General features: G+C 34.3%; 1 protein-coding gene across 2 annotated transcripts in view; it reads left to right on the forward strand.

Annotated features, from left to right (window-relative positions):
• TSEN2 (tRNA splicing endonuclease subunit 2) overlaps window positions 1–19,129 on the forward strand; it is a 34,083-nt gene that overhangs the window by 4,092 nt on the left and 10,862 nt on the right. Inside the window, exons 2-9 of one of the 2 annotated variants that reach the window (XM_031955434.1) lie at window positions 630–676; window positions 808–1,024; window positions 1,978–2,059; window positions 4,250–4,286; window positions 6,824–7,358; window positions 8,171–8,248; window positions 12,096–12,146; window positions 13,232–13,370. In XM_031955434.1, coding sequence (XP_031811294.1) covers window positions 836–1,024; window positions 1,978–2,059; window positions 4,250–4,286; window positions 6,824–7,358; window positions 8,171–8,248; window positions 12,096–12,146; window positions 13,232–13,370 — 1,111 coding nt within the window. In that variant the 5' untranslated portion in view covers window positions 630–676; window positions 808–835. The remainder of the gene's footprint in view (window positions 1–629; window positions 677–807; window positions 1,025–1,977; window positions 2,060–4,249; window positions 4,287–6,823; window positions 7,359–8,170; window positions 8,249–12,095; window positions 12,147–13,231; window positions 13,371–19,129) is intronic. The other variant, XM_012543641.3, reaches the window with a different exon arrangement.

Here is a 19,129-nt window from a genome sequence, read left to right on the forward strand (position 1 = left end):
CCACTATCCAAGATAGAAACAAACTGATTGAAATATATACAGATGAAACATTCCCTCAATAGCAAATGGTCAGAGGATCTGAATTGGTAGTTGTCACAAAAATAAAGCTATTAACAGCCATGTGAAAAATATTCCTGATCACTAAAATTGGAAGAAATTCAAACTGAAACACTGTGTTCCATCTCATACCCACCAGATTTTCAAAGACCTAATGAAACATGTTATTCTCCTCCTGGCAAAGATATCACAAAATCAGGAGGCATGTTGAAACTTTTTTTTTTTTTTTAACCAGGATGGTATGAGAATTTGTTATTCTTCAAAGCCTGTATTTCTTTCATAGCCTACCACAAGATTCATATATTTCATGATGTAAATCTTCCAACTCTAGCTTCAGCTCATAATAAAACAACATGTAGGAGAAAAGTCATCATAGGGGACTTGGAAGTCAGAGAATGAATTTGAGTCAGATCTCATTTGTCATCTGTGTGTCTATGGGTGGGCAGATCATTTAAAATCTGTTAGCCTCAATTTCCTAATCAGTAAAAAGAGAGATAGCTATACTACCCACTTCAGAGGGCTGTTGTTGAGGTACTGCATTCATGTGAGTTATTTTTATATTTTCTCTCCAGGTTTCAATACTTATCCATACCATAAATACATTTCTGCAGGATAAAAGGTAACGAAAATAGGGATGACAAAATTATCTGAGTGCCATCATTGTGTTCAGTACATTATTAGATCATTCCAACACTTTGTGCACTAATGCTGATCAGTAAATAACATCTATTGTCTGTTCTTTGCTTTTAGTTCTCCAAAAGTTAAAGAGCCTTAGAAGATGGCAGAAGCAGTCTTCCATGCCCCCAAAAGGAAAAGAAGAGTTTATGAGAGTTATGAATCACCATTTCCCATCCCTTTCTGTCAGGAGGTTACACTTCAAAAAGATTTCAAAATATACCGTGCTGAAATTATCAACAATAATGTAATTGTAAGGAATGCAGAGGCTATTAAACAGTTATATGGTAAGGTAAGTGTTAAATGTTTTCGTTTCTTTAAAGTGTATATTATAATCTAGGTATATGGTAGCAATAACCAATTTGGAGATCTATTTTGTAAAGACTTAAAGTGGTACTTGGTAGGGAATTCTTGCTTTAGGAAGCATATATTATTATTTTTGGATGTTTTCTCAGTAGTGGTGATGGCCCCATCATATATGATCAGTCTCTTCTTCTTCCATTGTGACCGTGAGTGACCCATCATCTACCTGTCTTTAGAAAGAAATGATGTGGTTATGTAAAATTAAGCTTTTATCAGAAAAGCTTGACTAGTCTGTATGGAAACTGAAACTGATCTTGTTCTCATTAATACTCTGCTAATCAGTTATATTCTAAGGAACACTCTTTCCTTACTCATGAGAAATAAATAACCATAATGATACTAGTAGATGTTTATCTCCTTTGAAACCTTACTATTATAGCCTTTAATCAAAGCAGTAGCCTATCATTCCAAAGTTTAGACTTAAATTTTCACATGTATGTGTTTTTACCCAAGTAGTGACTTATCATTTATGTGGTTTGATAGAAATTCAAAACATACCTAAGCTATGTGGTCTTTTGAAATAAGAAAGGGTCAGTATATAAACAGAGTTGGCAGCCTATTTCCAAGATATGTAAGATTACAGAATGCTTATAACTGTACAAATGTTCCCTGCTTTTAAATAAAGTATGTTCTTGTAGCTCATACAAAACGGATTGCCTAATGGTAAAATCCTGATTGTTCATTTGTTGTTGCCTGTGTTTATTTGGATTTCAGCAGAACTGTTGAAAAAATGGGTACATATAGTATGTAGTGAAGTATTAAGAAATGTTAAATGACTAAAGCAGAAGTAAGAAACTATGTTGTGAAAGTTTGTTTGTCATTTGTCCTATTTTGACTAAATAATAGATCATTAGTTATGATTAATATTTATTTTCCTGAAAGGGTTATTTTGGAAAAGGCATTCTATCAAGAAGTCGACCAGACTTTACTGTTTCAGATCCTGCACTGGTTGCCAAATGGAAAGGTAAGTTGGGTTCTTTTGACTTCTTTACTTATAGACATGTAAATAAGATGTTAAAGTTTTATTAGCGAGAGAAGGTTGACTGTAGGACAGTTTTGCTGGAGAAAGTAGGTACTTGTAGTCACAGGACTATGTCCTTTTTATTGTAATTATCAAAAATATTCTTTACAATTTTAATCATAGTGCATGTGCACATAATTGGCATAAATAAATAGGTAATTAAGTATCTGCTTGTGATGCTTTTAAAATGAGTTAGATAATGTCCTTATTGTCCCTTCTTGCAGTAATTTCTACATAAGACAAAGATATATAAGGAAAGATAAGAAACAGAAATTCATTAAAAACAAGCATTTATATTATATGTTTTTGTTTACTCTCTGATTTCCTTTTCCTTTAAAATACAAAATAGATAGACATAGAGTAATTATTAACTGTATGCCAGGCACTGTGCTAAGTTTCGGGGATATAGATAGAAACAAACAAGATAGTCCTTACCTTCAAGAAGGTTACATTCTAAGAGGGTGGAAGACAACTCCTAAAAAGACCTAGAGGAAAGGAAAACAAAGGGGACTCTCAAGGACCATGGTAAGGAGATGGGCAGGAAGTGGTTTGGAGGCAAGATGGAGGCCTTGGCATGATGAGGCAAAGACTTCCCCATCAGTGCAGGTGGACTCAAGATAGGTAGTCCCAAGGTTCTGATAGAGTGGAAGTGACTATCTGGAAAGTGATGTAGAAGCCAATATAGACTGTCTGTTTCATAGAAGAAAGTGCATGGGAATACCTTTGAAAAACTAAAGATTATATTGTGGTGAACTTCACAATAATTGTAAATACTTCTCTGACCTATGGAGTACCCGCATTTTTAAACTTTGGGAAAATTACATTAGAATCAATTTATGCCAAGAAAGAAAAAATTAAGGTTGTTGTGTGAGCTAATGAACAACATTAAATATTTTCATGGTAAACGACAGATGTTCTGGCTTCCTATTGCAACAAAGTTGTGGCAGTGAAGGTGATATTCCTCATTTGGATGATGAATCTTTGAGCTAGAAGGGACCTTAAAGATCTTCTAGTCCAAGGGCCAGCAAACCACAGGCCACAGCCTGTTTTTGTGTGGCATGTGAGCCAAGGAGGATTTTTACATTTTTAAATAAAATTTTATGTTTAAAATGTAACAACTTTTCATTGTTCTAAGGTCGTATAAGCACAAGTGGTGGGCCATTTGACCTTGCCGCCTGATCTGTTCCAAGCCCTTATTCTGCTAGTGGGAAAATGGAACTGAGAGAAGTTAAATATCATACCCACTAAGTGCCTTACCCAAGGTCACACAGTTGGCTGGTGAGAAACCTGGGAAGATTACTTAGATCTCTGGGCTCCCAGGCCTTCACTCTTTCTTATTGCATATCAGATTACTTTCTAGTGCTTTAATGTATATAAATATTATGAATTGAAATAAGATGGTATTAATGTTGATAAGTCATGATATAGGGAAAAAAAAACACATTGAATTAGAAATCAGGAGACAGAGAAAGAGCGATAGGATTTCGAACTAAAAGAGGCCTTCAGCATGTCTAGTTCAACCTCAGTTAAAGATGAAAAGACTGAGGCCTACAGAGGTTAAATGGTCTGCTCAAGGGAAAAAGTGTTGACTAGGACTGAGATCTGGGCCTAGATCTTCTGACTTTAAATTCAGGTCTCTTGTCCCTCTGGATTCAAGCACAGGCTCAGCCAATTACAAAACCTTCAGCAGGTCACTTAGCTTCCTGTAATTCCTTTTAATTCAGCTGACATTGTGGTAATTGTAAGCAGAAATAGGAGGAAATCTAAAGTGACAAAGTACCATGACCTCAAATGGCTGCCCTCATGGAACTTACTACATTGGAAGCAATGATATAGATAAGTATAATTTAAAACATTAGAAAAGGTTATTAGAAAAGTAGAAAATAAAATGTTGAAGTCTTTTGGGAGGAAAGATGGGTAAGAATCCAAGAGAAGCAGCTGGGAACGGGAAAACATTCATCACTCTAAAAGGGAAGGGAATTCACCAAAATGTACTTCATGTATATTTCAGGTTGTATGATCTGTCAAATAGAAGCTCAAAATCTATGAAGCTTATTTTTCTTATCCTTTTTAGATTATATGTTTTAATATTTAAAAATTACACATAATTATTAACTTACTATGTTATTACAGATGCTAAGCTGGGCATGCCTATACTTACATCAAAGAGGTAAGTCAGTGTTTAAATGGTTTAAATGTGGTTTTAGCTGATTTTTAAAATTTAAATAGAAAGGACAGTAGCAGCAGATATGTTCTTGAAAAAATGTGTCTGAATTGAAATTATTTGATTTAAGTCAGTTCAAATACCTGGCACTGTGTAGAATAACTTTGTGGTAAATCCTTTAATAAAGCATGAATTCTCTCTTAACCTGGACTAGAATTCAGAAGCGGCAGTGTGGGTTAGAGGGGAAAGATGATTGAATTTAGAGTCAGGAGACCTGGATTCCGATTTCAGTCCTCCTGAATATGTTAAGTAGTTTGAGCAAACTACTTAACCTTTTAAGCCTCAGTCTCTTCATCTGTAAACTGAGATTGAACTAGATAGTCTGAAGGCCTCTTTTAGCTCTAAATCTGATTACTGTTTTGTAAGTTCTAGAAATTTGAGCCCACCAAACTGGCAAACCTTCCTTTTTAGTCAAAAATAGTCTTACCTTGTTTTTTTCCCTCTGTCATTTCTAAAGTAGGAGGTTACAAGTAGATTCCCTGCTCCTCATCATCATGGTATATGATTGTGATGGAGTACTACTGTACTATAAGAAATAGCACAGAATAAGCAAGATAATTGTAGAAAAACCTGAAAAGACTTACATAAATAGACTTACATAAAATACAAAGTGTGAAATAAGCAGAACTAGGAGGATATTTTACACAGAAACAGCAAAATTGTACAATGATCAAGTATGAATGTTTTGGCAGTTGTCAGCAGTGTAATGATCCAAACTGAAGGACTCATGGTGAAAATGCTGTCTACTTCCAGAGAAAGAACTGATAGAATCTGAATGCAGATCAAAGCATCCCTTGTTTTAGCTTCTTTTCTTTTTCTTTTTTTTGGGGGGTGAGGAGTTGAGGGAGACAAAGGGCTGTGTTTTCTTTCATAACATCCTCTCAATGAGGGGAGAGAGAAAAAAGGGTAGAAAAGAATCTGGAATTTGGAATTTTTAAAAGTGAAAGTGAATGTTAAAAACATTTTTGTGCCTGTAATTGGGAGAGGTAATTAAAAAAATAGAAGGTAACATAGCTACTTAAGAAGAGATCAAGACAGACTCAGTCTATCAGACATCACCTCCAGGAGTCCAACTTTATTTTAGTCAGTTTGTTCTCATGGAAACCGGGTTTGTAGCCTGGCTCCACTTTTTCATTGTGACTTCAACTCATCATTTAGTTTCTCTGAACCTGAAGGGATGGGATGAAACAATCTTTAAGTTAAATCTTGCCATAGTGTATGTTGTTAGTGGTTGTAAATAACAACACTAATAATAACAAGTGTTATAAAATAACACTTTAGTCCAGGAAGTTCTCTGATCTTATTACTTTGAGTGTGTCTTCCAGGGTATAAATTACAGTTGATCCGTACCAACTCATCCTATTCATCATATCAACTATCCTATTCATCTCTTGTTCATGTGCTTCTATAAATCTTCCATAGAAGTAAACCCAGAGATCTGGGCATTTCCCTCCAAATATTTCTCTGAGAATTAAGTAAATATCAGCGAGGCACAAAGAGTAGCTGTCCAGTACTGCTTGCTCTCACTACATGAATGGAGTGATATCTTTTAGTGTGCCTGTTTTCAACATCTTCAACTAATGTCAGTTTCTTTTGCCAATCTGGTGGCTAAGACATCACTTGGAGTTTTTTTAATTTACTTTTCTCTGTGATTTGGAGGATTTTTTTCATATGATTCTTGATAGCATATTTTTTCCTTTGAGAACTTATAGTATCTTTTACACAGTTTCTGTATGATCTATGTCAGGGGTTTTCAAACTACGGCCCGTGAGCCAGCTAGGACAGCAGAGGACGATTATCCCCCTCACCCAGGGCTATGAAGTTTCTTTATTTAAAGGCCCACAAAACAAAGTTTTTTTTTTTACTATAGTCTGGTCCTCCAACAGTCTGAGGGACAGTGAACTGGCCCCCTATTTAAAAATTTGAGGACCCATGACTATGTAGTGTGCTATATAGTCTATTTATGCCTTCCATCTACTTCATTGCCTTTGAAGGAATCTGCATTGTTGATTCTTTGCAAATGGTGGTCTTTCATATTTTACAATCATATAATATTATTGAAACAACATTGATGTTAAGGAGAGATGGCGAGTAGGAATTGTTTTAGGAAGATTCTTGATATCATCTAAAGCCCTTTACAGTCCAGCCCTTTGTCTTTCTCCTATTCAATTCTGGGGTTAGTTCTTATGAATTCAATATCCAACAGTTCAGAGATTTTAAGTCATACTTTAATTTTTATGTTATAATTTAGCAACTTCTCCTAAAAAGCAGAATCTCATTTTTTAAAAACAGTATGCAGTTTACAAATTACTTTTAACAACCACCATCATTTAATTGTAAAATTTTTTTTTGGAAAAACAGTTTTTTGAACTTATGACAAGTGAGAAGGCATAATACTAAATCATGAGAAATGGTGGCAATAGTTTTATTTGTTCAAAATTAAAATTTTTTAGTGTCGTATTAATGGCATTTCCATTATATAGGTACCAGCGTGGTATAACATGGGCTGCAAGTCTCATGCAAAGACAGGGGCAGGAAGAAAGTTCAGTACATAAAATTCTTGAGGACTATACAAAACCACTTGAATTTCCTTTTCTGAAAAGAAATAAGGAAGATCAACAAAATAATGAACTTAACCCTAACTTGGATTCAGAAATTGAAAATATAGAACATAAAGCAAAACTTTTAGTCACAAATGGAGATTTTGTCAAACCAGATATAGAAGATGAGAACAAAAGCTCAAGCTCTGAGAGCATGGACTTAAAGGAATGTTCTGTACGTGATCCATTAGATAAACATGACTCTGATGAACAAAAGGCAAGGGATGGTGATGCTTTTGGACAGACACACTATCTCACACATGGAGATTTTGTCACGCTTGACTGTCAACCTGAAGATCATGTTCAACAGAAGCATCTTATGTTTGACACAGATGAAGAATGTGATGATCATGAGTATGTGCTTGTTCAAGAAACAACAAATTGTTTAGATAATGAGGAGGAAACAGCAGATGAGAAAGTAAGAATGAGGGGGGAAAAGGTCTTTTCTTTGAATTTTTCTTTTGCAAGTTTAATTTTTAAACCAATTTAAAATTTATTTGTACCAGTGATAAGAGGTGTGGGATAGTTTGCTGGAAGCATAGGCCTGGTAACAAAAAGCAGTATCTCCCTTTTATAGTGGAGAACTCCCATTGACAGAGCACTTCATACTCTGTGTCCTACAGTGGTGCACATATTCTTATTCCAGTTTTACAAGTGAAGCTCGGAGAACAGACTTTGAGAGCAGGGGCTTTTGTTCTGTGACTCTGTGAGCCTTCTTTACCTCTCTGGCCCCAATGTCTTCCCTTATCTGTAAAACAAGAGGGTTGGATTAAGTGACCTCCACAATCCATCCCTGCTCTAAATCTGCGATTCCAAGGAGTTAGCTCAATACCCCAGACTTAGTCATTGTTAAAGGAAGGACTCCTACTTAGAGCTCCTGATATCAGTCTTTCTGCCATATTGTTCTTCCTTGCTATTTCAGTGAAAAAATCTAGATGACATATGTCATGTGGTTACAGACTAGGAGATGTGATGTAACATAATACCAGAAACACCAGCATTGGTGACCTTCAGAATTACAGTATAAACAATATAAAATAAATAAAATATTAGATATTTACGTTTGTTATTTTCACAACTGGATTTTTAAAGTTCATTTATAAGTTAATAGCATAACAACACTGAAAGCTTAAGAGAAAAATAGTGAACTGAAACTATTTAGTCCCTCTTATGTGATATTGATAATGTGTTTAAACTTAATCAGTATATGATTTATTTCATTAACTTCAGGTGGTCAAAAGAGAAAAGCTAGTGTGCAGAAGAAATCCATATAGGATCTTTGAATACTTACAACTCAGCCTAGAAGAGGTATTTTTTTTTATTACAAAAAGTATTTTTACTATTCTCTTGGGCCTGGATGTAATGCTATTTTCAGAATTCATACTGTCGAACCTTCTTATGCTTTGGCCACCTCACAACAATGTTTCATCATTTCCTACCTGACTGTACTAAGTTCTTCTTTGATTTCTCCTCCGTGCCCTTACTTTGGGCACTGTCCTTTCACCTACCCTCCCACCCAAACTTTTTAAAGTTTTTTGGACTATCTCTTTTTAAAAATTTGTATCCTAAATAATTAACACAGGGCCAGGTACACAAGAGGCACTTAAATGTTTATTGACTGTTAATTCAATGTTCTTGTTTAGTTTGTATAACAATTTCATTCTAAGAAGTAAATTGTAAATTGTTTTTTCTGTAAACTACATATTTTCCAATAACCAGTTTTCTCACCATCTTGTGATCAAGCATGTACCCATTGTCACCCCAGTGTCTTTGCTTATGTTGAACATATATAAACTTTTCTCTTGTGTCCCACCTTCTCTGCCAATCCACATCTCATCCATTCTTCATGATCCAGTCTCAGCCTTTCTCAGATATTCTAGCCCAGATGATAATTCTTCTAATAGCAATGCTCTAATACCTAGTATTTCATAACCATTTTTAGTACCTATTTTATAGTGGATTCTTTATGTGTGCATTTTATATATTTATTATTATTAATCTATACATATAATAGCTTTACTCCCTATGTATTCCTTGAATACAAAGAGCAAATCTTATACTTATCTCCCATAGCTGGACTCATAATTAGCATTCAGTAAATGCTCATCATATTAATTTTCAGTAATGGTCTTTCCATAGAGGAAAGAAATTGTAACCCTAAACAAATCCCAATTCTAGACTTTCCTGATGCCAGCAAGGAAACTTGGTATTAGAATTGGGAGGTACCTTAGAGATCATCCAGTAAACCCTTCATTTTTCCCAAGAAGCCTAAGGGACTAAGAGTTCCTATAGGAATTAAGTTCTGTTGTTGTAGCTCTTCAGTCACTTAAGTTGTGTCCAACTCTTTGTGACTCCATTAGGGTTTTTCTGGCAGAGATACTGGAGGGGATTGGCATTTCCTTCTCCCACTCATTTTACACATAAGGAAACTGAGGCAAACAGGATGAAGTGACTTGCCCAGGGTCACTGGTAAGTGTCTGAGGCTGGATTTTAATTCAGATCTTCATGACTCCTGGGCCAACACTTTCTCTACTGTGCCAGCTAGCTATTGACTTATTTAACTAAAATCACATAGATCTGAAAATACAGCTTAGCTTTTCTGAACCAGTTCTTCCTCCTATCAGTAGTTCTGATTTCATTGACAGTAGTAATCTGAGAATAGGTGATGATATTTCTGCTTGATGGCAAAAAATGTTCATATTTCACTTGAGCTGTGATACATGTGAGCATCACTAGCTGCTGCTTTTGTTTCAATAAGCACTTGAAATGAAGAAAGCTACTATTTTTGCCTGTTATTCAAATAGAAGACAGTAGCAGCTAGAGAATTAAGTTGGCCCACATTTTTGAAAAGAGTATATCCTTTGACAGTATTCCACTAGTGTTAGTCTTATAAGAGTATGTACTAAATCCTTATCTGAACTCTAACTTTTTATTTTGTTTTGGCAAATTTCTACTCCATTAATTACTCCATTAATTCTACTCCATTAATTACAATTATAATAATTGTATAGCTTAGAGTTTCCCAGAATATCATTTGTAAATCTTGGGAATAATTGTGGCCAGCTATATAAGCTATCCCTGGCTAGCTATAATGGTTTACCTGTAATTATTTGAGGATTATATACTGATATGGCTCCAAAAGCTACTTGAAATGGGAGCAGGAAGAAACTTGATGTTTTATGATCCATGGAAGCTTCACAAGGATGAAGTGAAGCCCAGATTGTAATTTTCTTAGGAGCCAGTGTGGCTGTGTCATTCCAAACCAGCTTCTGAAGAATAAGCCACTAATCTATGTATTTAAAGAGTATATTTTGCTCTGGGTTTGATTTTTGCTGAATAATATTTAATTATTTTCAAGAGAGGCCTATTTTAAGCTAAAAAATTGAATTTTATTTGAAGAAAAATCTCAGAACAATGAAATAAGTGTTACTTTAACTATCACTTCAGTCATTGTAGAATTCTATCTAATCACCCTAGTATCTTAATAATATCCTAGTGCTTCCCTTATTTCCACTGTCTTAGTAAAGTCCCTCAGTATCTCTCATGTAAACTCTAATAATAGTTTTTTGGGGAGCTCCCAACTTGTAGTCTCCTCCCATTCTAATCCATTCAGCTGCGAAAAGAATCTTCCTAAGGGTAATAGGAACAACATTTATCTTATATAAAATGGAATTTTTCCCTTTAAGTAAGCAACAAAGTCATTCTCAGAATTCTGCTGATCCAGCTGACTAGTGGTATAAAAAGTTCTTCCTTTTGGGAATTGGTGCTTCTGAAGCCTGAAGGAATTCCTGCTTCCCAGAACAGTCTTTTTGATCCAGCATTATTGTCCTTATGAATGAGGAGGTGAAAGGGAGTAGCTTCTATTTTTAGTAGTGATACCCTTTTTTAGACTTCAGGAACATATAATAGATTACTGCCAACCACACTTAGGATTATCTGGATCTTCTCTGTCCAGGAAATTCCCCCAAACTTAAATGGTCTGAAGTCTTTTGGGGTTTAATATCTCACTCCTTGGTAAATGGCCACTATGGCCCATTCAGCAATGCATTATCACTCTAGTGGTGGACATAATGTCCTAAGGAAGCCTCGTTGAGTCAAGTTTTAGTTCATCAATTGTGACAACATGGAGGATTTAAATTGCCTTGAAGAAAGATGATGATGAAGACTTGAATTAAGGTGGCAGTTAAACAAGAGAAAAGAAGGGATCCAGATCTAGAGGTGCTAACTTAGAATAGAAACAGCAAGATCTGGCAGATGACTGATGATTGGATGGATATGGGGATGTGAGTAATACAGTCTAATGTCAAGCTTATAAGTATAGACGATTGGAAGGATAGTAGTGCCTTCCACAAGTGGGAAAGTTTGAATATGGACATCAGATCTGGCAATAGTTTCTATGCATTTATAAAGTTTTTCACCACCGGGAGTCATGAATGCTACTTTATAATTATACTGTATAGCATAAAAATGTGGGCACGTATTCAGTAATCACTGAGGATGAACAGGCTTATTTGCTATTTGAAATAAGACAATGTCTGAAGAACTCAAGTGAAAGTAGTGCTGGTCCATTGCTGAACAAAGATTAGACGTTACTCATGCTTTACATACTGCTGTCTTCTCCAACAATACCATAATAAACTTGATTGAACTCATAAGCCCAATAATCAAGGCTTAAGAAAAGTGACTTGAATATTCTAGAAAAAAAATTTCTTCCTCTGTTATCTTTCTTGGACAATCTTTATAGCTTTCTTTATATTTAACATGAAAAAAGTGTTTATATTTGCTGATTTGTAACATGAGAGAGTAAAAAAATCTTGTATACATTTTGCTACAGAGAGTTTAGTTATCTACAATTAATTTATCTTCCATAAATTTCTCTTTGTGCTTTGATTTTTTAAAAGAAAATTTCTGATGGAAAAAATATAAAATCATACAAATGTTTTATAGTCAGACTCTTACTCATATAATTTAGAATTATTAAAAATTCTTGGAAATTATTGACATTTTAATTTATAAATATACAGCAGTTTTGAAGGTGATTTGGGGCTTTATATTGTATTTTGACTCTAAGGGGAAAAAGAACCTATAAAATAATTCATTTCCATGAATTTAATGTTATATTTTAATCAGTATCTTTTATCTTCTGTGTTTTTAGGCATTTTTCTTGGTCTATGCTTTGGGGTGCTTAAATGTTTACTATGAGGAGGTAAGGTGTTTTTTGTAGTCAACATTACATTTAACCATTTTCATAATAATAAAAGCAAGTATACTGCTGATATTCTTTTTGAATTTATACAACCGTTTGTTTGATTTACACTCAACAGACTTGGGTGTTCCCTCTCCAGGGAGTTGTGGTCTACTAACCCAACTTTAACGTCAGAAGCTAATTTCAGACCCTTCCTCATTCCCAAGAATAAAAGAACTGCTTTTTACCTGGCAGTCTTGAGGATGGCCTCAGAACAGGGGGTTTAAACTTTTTCAGAAAGAAAAGTAATCAAGATGGAAGTAACTGTTCTGTTCTGTGTTTCTAAATATTTTTATATTATGAATCTTTTTAAAAAACAAAATAGTAGTATGTGAATCTATTATTGTACCTTCCAATCAATTCATACTTCACTAGTGTTAGAGTTAAGATTTAAATCATAAACTAAATGAACCCCAAAGTAGATTTAGATATTACAAATTTATCCTGAGTGCTATGACTGGTTGATTCTGTGAAAATATTGCATTAAATAGAAGGGAAGTATTTAGTCTTGTTGAAACAACATCCTAATTGTAACAACATTTCAGTAAATTTTCATGATGTTTCAGTTGGGATTTATTATGACAGTTTTGTAAATTGTCAATACTATTATGCTTGAATATTTCAATTTAATAAACATTTATTAAGCACTTACTATGTGTCAGGTACTATATATTTCTATTTGTTTTGCTGAGGCAAAGTTTCTCTTTGGGAGTAAAACTACCTACCAAATATACATATTTTGTAGCTGTATTGAACCAGAAGTATATAAGACATTGTACATTATAGGTTCTTACTAAAGTTTTGAATGAATAAGTCGCTACAAAACTGAAAGTGAAGTAATATAGCATTCTGGTGATTCTGTTTGGTGATCCTAGTTTTAACTATACATATATTTTATAAGTTAGCATTTTGAAATTCTGAACCTTTTTTTAAAACCATGGCATTTCTATAAACAGTAATTAGTAGCATGGTATAGACCACTGTAAGAATATTGTATTGTTAGCATAATGGGGAAATTATAGTAATACTCTTTCTTATAACCTTAGGAGCCTTTAACAATATTGAAACTATGGGACGCTTTTCATCTAGTTCAGCCCACATTCAGAACAACATATATGGCATATCACTACTTCCGAAGTAAGGGCTGGGTGCCCAAAGTGGGACTCAAGTATGGAACAGATTTCTGTAAGTACCTTTGGGTTGGCTTTTATAAGAAAGTACTTCTTACCAAATAATGTTACCATCAAATATTAAACCAAAGGAGGCTAGGGACTTTGCTTACCTGTGATCTGTAAACATAAATACCCTTTCCTCATTTCCCTGCATTGGTTAAGATAAAGATGGTACTCTCTGGATTCGCCTGAATATGAGATGGAGAGAATGAAAGACCCATAGGGATAAAAGAAGCAGTAGGGCAAAGAGTTCAGGACTTGTGGTTCAGAGATCTGTGTTGGAGACCCAGTGCTTTGTCTTAGAGCAAGTCATTTTAAGCTCTCTAAGACTTAGTTTCTACTTTTGTAAAATGAGTATGATAATTATTTTACTGCCAATCATACAGAATTATTGTGTGAAAAGTTCTCCAGAAACCTTAAATCATGATATATGTCCTCCTTTTCTGTGCCGTATCTGCTCTTGTATAAATCTCTTAACCAGTCTGTGCCTATAAGGTGATGAAATCAAAGATGTGGAGCTAGAAGAGATTTTAAAGACCATATAGTCCATCCTTCAGAAAACTAGGGCCCAAACAGATGATGACTTGCCCATGGTCACCTGAGTAAAGTAGCAGAGGTAGGATTCAAACCTAGGTTCTCTAACATCAGATCCAGCAGTCTCTCTTTCCACTGACTAAATGCTTTTCAAATGAGATTCTGTTTCTTAAAATCCTGAAATTTAGGAGTCTTTGATAAGTCATTGAAACTCTTTATGTCTTAATTTTTTTTCTGACAAATGGAGATAATAATGCCTGACAACTCACAGAGTTATTTGTGCAGGTCAGATAGCTAATGAATGTGAAAATGTTTCAAACATTACATAAATGTAAGGCATTAAAGTTTTTTGAGAATTTTCCAAACTCTATCATGTGGTTCTGCTATATGTTAAAGATTAAAAAATTCTTGATTCTATCCATTGAAATAGTGAAATGCTCCTAATTTTGAAATGATTGTTTCATGAGCTTATTCTTCTTGTTTCCTTGCTTGGATTTAGAATTATTCACCTTATCTGGGACTGCCTTTGGTTTTCACCACATGATTAATCATATTGAGCTTGAGATTTGTTTATCAGCTTTCCAAATAATTATGTCGGTTGTAAGCTGCCTAACTTTAAATAGTTGATGTACATGTGTCATTGGCTTTCACTGGATTATTGGCCATTCTCCTGTATTAGTAAACTTCTCTGTGCTATACTTTAATGTCTTAGTCTTTTCTCATTCTCTAGTATTATCATTGAACTGGTAAAATTTAAAAGGGATCATTCAAGCTAACAAAAAGAAAGATAAGGCATCAGGAGTTTGCAAATGTTGAGATGTGATATCCAGCCTCTTTATGGATTATATTAGGCTAAAGGAATATGTGGGAAATCTAATTTAGGAAGCACATTTTTACTATGTATTGCATATGAAATAACACAGATGATCTTTTCTCTATGGTTCTCCTAATGGCTTTAGTTCAGAAGGGACTTTTTAGTTAGCCTTTTCAAATGCCTTTTAACTGTTTTCCTGAAGATAAATGTTGTCAAGCTTCTAGATAAGGTCAAATCAACAATATTTCAGTGCTTGTGAGCTATTACTCTTTTTGTTAAAGTAATTAGCAATAAATACATACAGCTCTAGTTGGCTCATCTTCTTAATTAGCCAAATAAACAGGCAATCCTACAGAATTGGTTCTCCTTGTCCTTCCAGGTTGTGTTCCATTGATCCATTTCTTAATATGAGCTAACTGGTGTGCCATGAACTTGTCTGGTACTAACAAGTTATGATGATAGATATTTATAACTTATTATAAATAAGTTATATTTATTTATATAACCACCTTTTCTGCATTGAAATTTGGTTAGCAAGATTTACTCAAAGAAAACTTTTATGTAGCATATCTTCAGTTAACAAGAACACTGTATTCCCAGCTATATTATCATATAACATAGTTGTATTAGATATAGTGACCAATTATTTACTTTGAGTTTATTTCCCAGTATAGTCAGTTCTTTGTTATTTGCAATAAGTGGTTTAATTTGTATCCTTAACTGCATTTTGTTGAATAGTTAGAAGAAATCAGTTAGGAAATCAGTTCATAGAAATCACTGGAAGAATAGAACCAGGTTGGCAGATTAGAGACAGCAGTCCAGCTGAACTCTCACAACATTCCAATAATGCTAGATCATATTTTGGAAAGCATAGCTAGCAAAAGGTCAGGGTGAGGTATTTTTCTAGCCTAAGGAAACTTAGAAGTTTGAAAGGAGAAGTCTGACATTGGGATGAATATTCACATATGGAGGTAGTGGCAGCAACAGCAACAGCAGCCTAAGGAACTCTCAGCCCAGAGACCAAAATGGGGTTGGACAAATGGTTGGGAAGGGAATCCAGGAGACTCTTTGCTGGCGCTGGGTACAGATTTCACTGATTGGTAAGTCTACAATTTATTGCAGTTCAGGGTTGCAGTTCCAAGGTCAAGAGGATTGGTAATATCTGTAGCTCAGGGAAGAGGAAGGGTGGTAAAGCACCTTCCTGAGTAAACACCAGAGTGTAGAACAGAAGAGCTGTGGCCACATCTCTCCCCTAATTATATAACTAACTTTGGAAGCACCAAAAACTTGCAGACCCTCAGAGCTGGCATTGAATACAGCAGCATGAAAAAGTCTGGAATAGTGCTCCCAATAAGCAGAGTCCAACTTTAACAAAGTCAGGAAATGGGCTGAGAAAATGAACAAACAACAAAAAATTTGACCAGAAAAATTACTCTGGTGGCTGGAAAGACCAAGACAAACTCAGAAGACAACAATAATGTGAAAATAGCTAAAGTAAAATTTCAAGGATTATAATTAGTATTTCCCTGTAGTCCAATTAGTATTTAGACACAAGCTCAACAAGAATTCTTGAAAAAGAAGAGAAAGGTAAGAGTGGTATAGGAAAAAAGGAAAAAGAAATGAGTGATAAAAAAAATTTTGAAAAGAGAATTAATAGCTTAGCTTTAAAAAAAAAAAGGCACCAAAAATAATGAAGAACATAAACCTTAAAAAACACAATTGATCTAATGGTGTAAAAGAGGCACAAAAATTCACTGAAGAAAATGTTTTTTTCTTTAATATTAGAATTTATTGCTTTAAATATTAGAATTCAGCAAGTAGAAGCTAATGATTCCAGGAGACATCAAGAAACAAAGTAATGCTTTTTTTTTTTTTCCCTCATTTTTTTTTTTAATTTTTGATTTGACTTTTCTTGTGCAGCATGATAAACGTGAAAATATGTATAGAAGAATTGCACATGTTTAACATATATTGGATTACTTGTCTAGGGGAAGGAGGTGGGAGAAAGGAAGGGAGAAAAACTGGGATACAAGGTTTTGTAAGGGTGAATTTTGAAGGCTATGTTTACATATATTTTGAAAATGAAAAGGTATTATTTTTTAAAAAACCTTTTAAAGAAACAAAGCCAAATCAAACATGGAAAAATAAAAGAAAATGTAAAATATCTCATCAGAAAAACAACTGACCTAATTTACAAATTCTTGGACTACCTGAAAGCTACAATCAAAAAAAGAACCTAGACTTCATCTTTCAAAAAATTATCAAGAAAAACTGCCCCATATATGAATATTATGGAATATTATTGTTCTGTAAGAAATGACCAACAGGATGATTTCAGAAAGGCCTGGAGAGACTTACACGAACTGATGCTGAGTGAAATGAGCAGGACCAGGAGATCATTATATACTTCAACAACAATACTATATGATGACCAGTTCTGATGGACCTGGCCATCCTCAGCAATGAGATCAACCAAATCATTTCCAATGGAGCAGTAATGAACTGAACCAGCTACGCCCAGAGAAAGAACTCTGGGTGATGACTAAAAACCATTACATTGAATTCCTAATCCCTATATTTTTGCCCACCTGCATTTTTTTATTTCCTTCACAAGCTAATTGTACAATATTTCAGAGTCTGATTCTTTTTGTACAGCAAAATAACAGTTTGGTCATGTATACTTATTGTGTATCTAATTTATATTTTAATATATTTAACATCTACTGGTCATCCTGCCATCTGGGGAAGGGGGTAGGGGGTAAGAGGTGAAAAATTGGAACAAGAGGTTTGGCAATTGTTAATGCTGTAAAGTTACTCATACATATAACCTGTAAATAAAAGGCTATTAAATAAAAAAATAAAATTAAAAAAAAAGAAAGAAAAACTGCCCCAGATCTGAGATGTAAATGATAAAATAGAAATTAGAAGAAGCCACCAATCACTTCCTAAAAGAGATCCCAATATGTAAAGTCCTCAGAATATTGTAACCAAATTTTGAAGCTTCCAGATCAAAGAGAAAAGATTATAAGCAACCATAAATAAATAATTCCTATATTGTGGAAACACAGTCAGGATCACACAAGATTTAGGGACTTCCGGGTTAAAAGATCCAGAAGGCTTGGAATATGATATTCCAGAAACCAAAGGAATTAGTATTATAATGAAGAATCACTTATCCAGTGAAATTGAATACAATCCTCTTGGAGAGGGAGAGGGGGATGGATATTTAATGAAATAGAGGACTTTCAAGCATTCCTGATAAAAAGACCAGAACTGAACAAAAAATTTGACATCCATACAGAATTTAGAAAAACATAAAATAGGTGAACATGAAAAAGTAATTATATGGGGGCAGCTAGGTGGTGTAATGGATAGAGTACCAGCCTTAAAGTCTGGAGGACCTAGGTTCAAATCTGACATCTGATTACTTAACACTTCCTAGCTGTGTGACCCTGGGCTAGTCACTTAACCCCAATTGCCTGAGGGGAAAAAAGTACTTAAATGCTAATTAAGAGGTGATGGGAAACAAGAGGGGAATGTTCTTTCAAGAAAAAGCAATTAGATGGGATTCAATAGTTAAACTTTATATATATATATATATATATATACTCCTAAGAACTTTTAGCTTAACATAGAAAACAAGACATGGGTGTTAGTTGATTATGTTGAAATGGTCTCACAAAAAAATGAAGAAATGAGAAAGAGGGATGCACTGAGACTAAGGGGAAGAGAAAGGCAGAATAAAATTTTTCTCATACAAAAGAGATGTGTAAAAAATGTTTTTACATAGAGTTAAAATACAGGGCCGGAGTAGAATCTGCTTCAGGTGTAGCAGAAGTAAAAAAGACAAGAGCAGCAATCATGATCTCAGACAAAGCAAATGCAAAAATAGATCTAATTAAAAGAGATAATCACATCTCAAAAACACAATTGGCAGCTATAGGATAAAGGAAAATTTGGATTTAAAGACTGGAAGATCAGATTTCAAATCTTACCTCAGACCCTTAGTAGATGTGTGACTTGGGAGAAATCATATAAACTTTTGCAGCCTTAGTTTTCTCCCCTATAAAATGGGTAAATAATAGTACTAACCTCTTGGGATTATTGTAAAGATCAAATGGAATAATATATGTAAAGTACTTTGCAAACTTTAAAGCACTATTTTATTTTAAAATGTCTACAATGGCACTAGTAATAATGGTGAGGAAAATATGGCAAGCATGACAATGACATGCTTGACAACTTTGGTTTGCACTGGAAATATGTATATGAAGTAATGTTAAATGAAAATATGGAACGTTCAAATTACAGCGTAAAAATATATGTCCCCATTCAACAGATATTTGAGTGCTTTCTACTCCGTGTAAGAAAATAACAGCAAAAAAAACCCAGAAAACTATTTGAATAATAGAAATAGTAAACAT

This window comes from Sarcophilus harrisii, chromosome 1 (assembly GCF_902635505.1).
Source record: "Sarcophilus harrisii chromosome 1, mSarHar1.11, whole genome shotgun sequence".
NCBI lineage: Eukaryota > Metazoa > Chordata > Mammalia > Dasyuromorphia > Dasyuridae > Sarcophilus > Sarcophilus harrisii.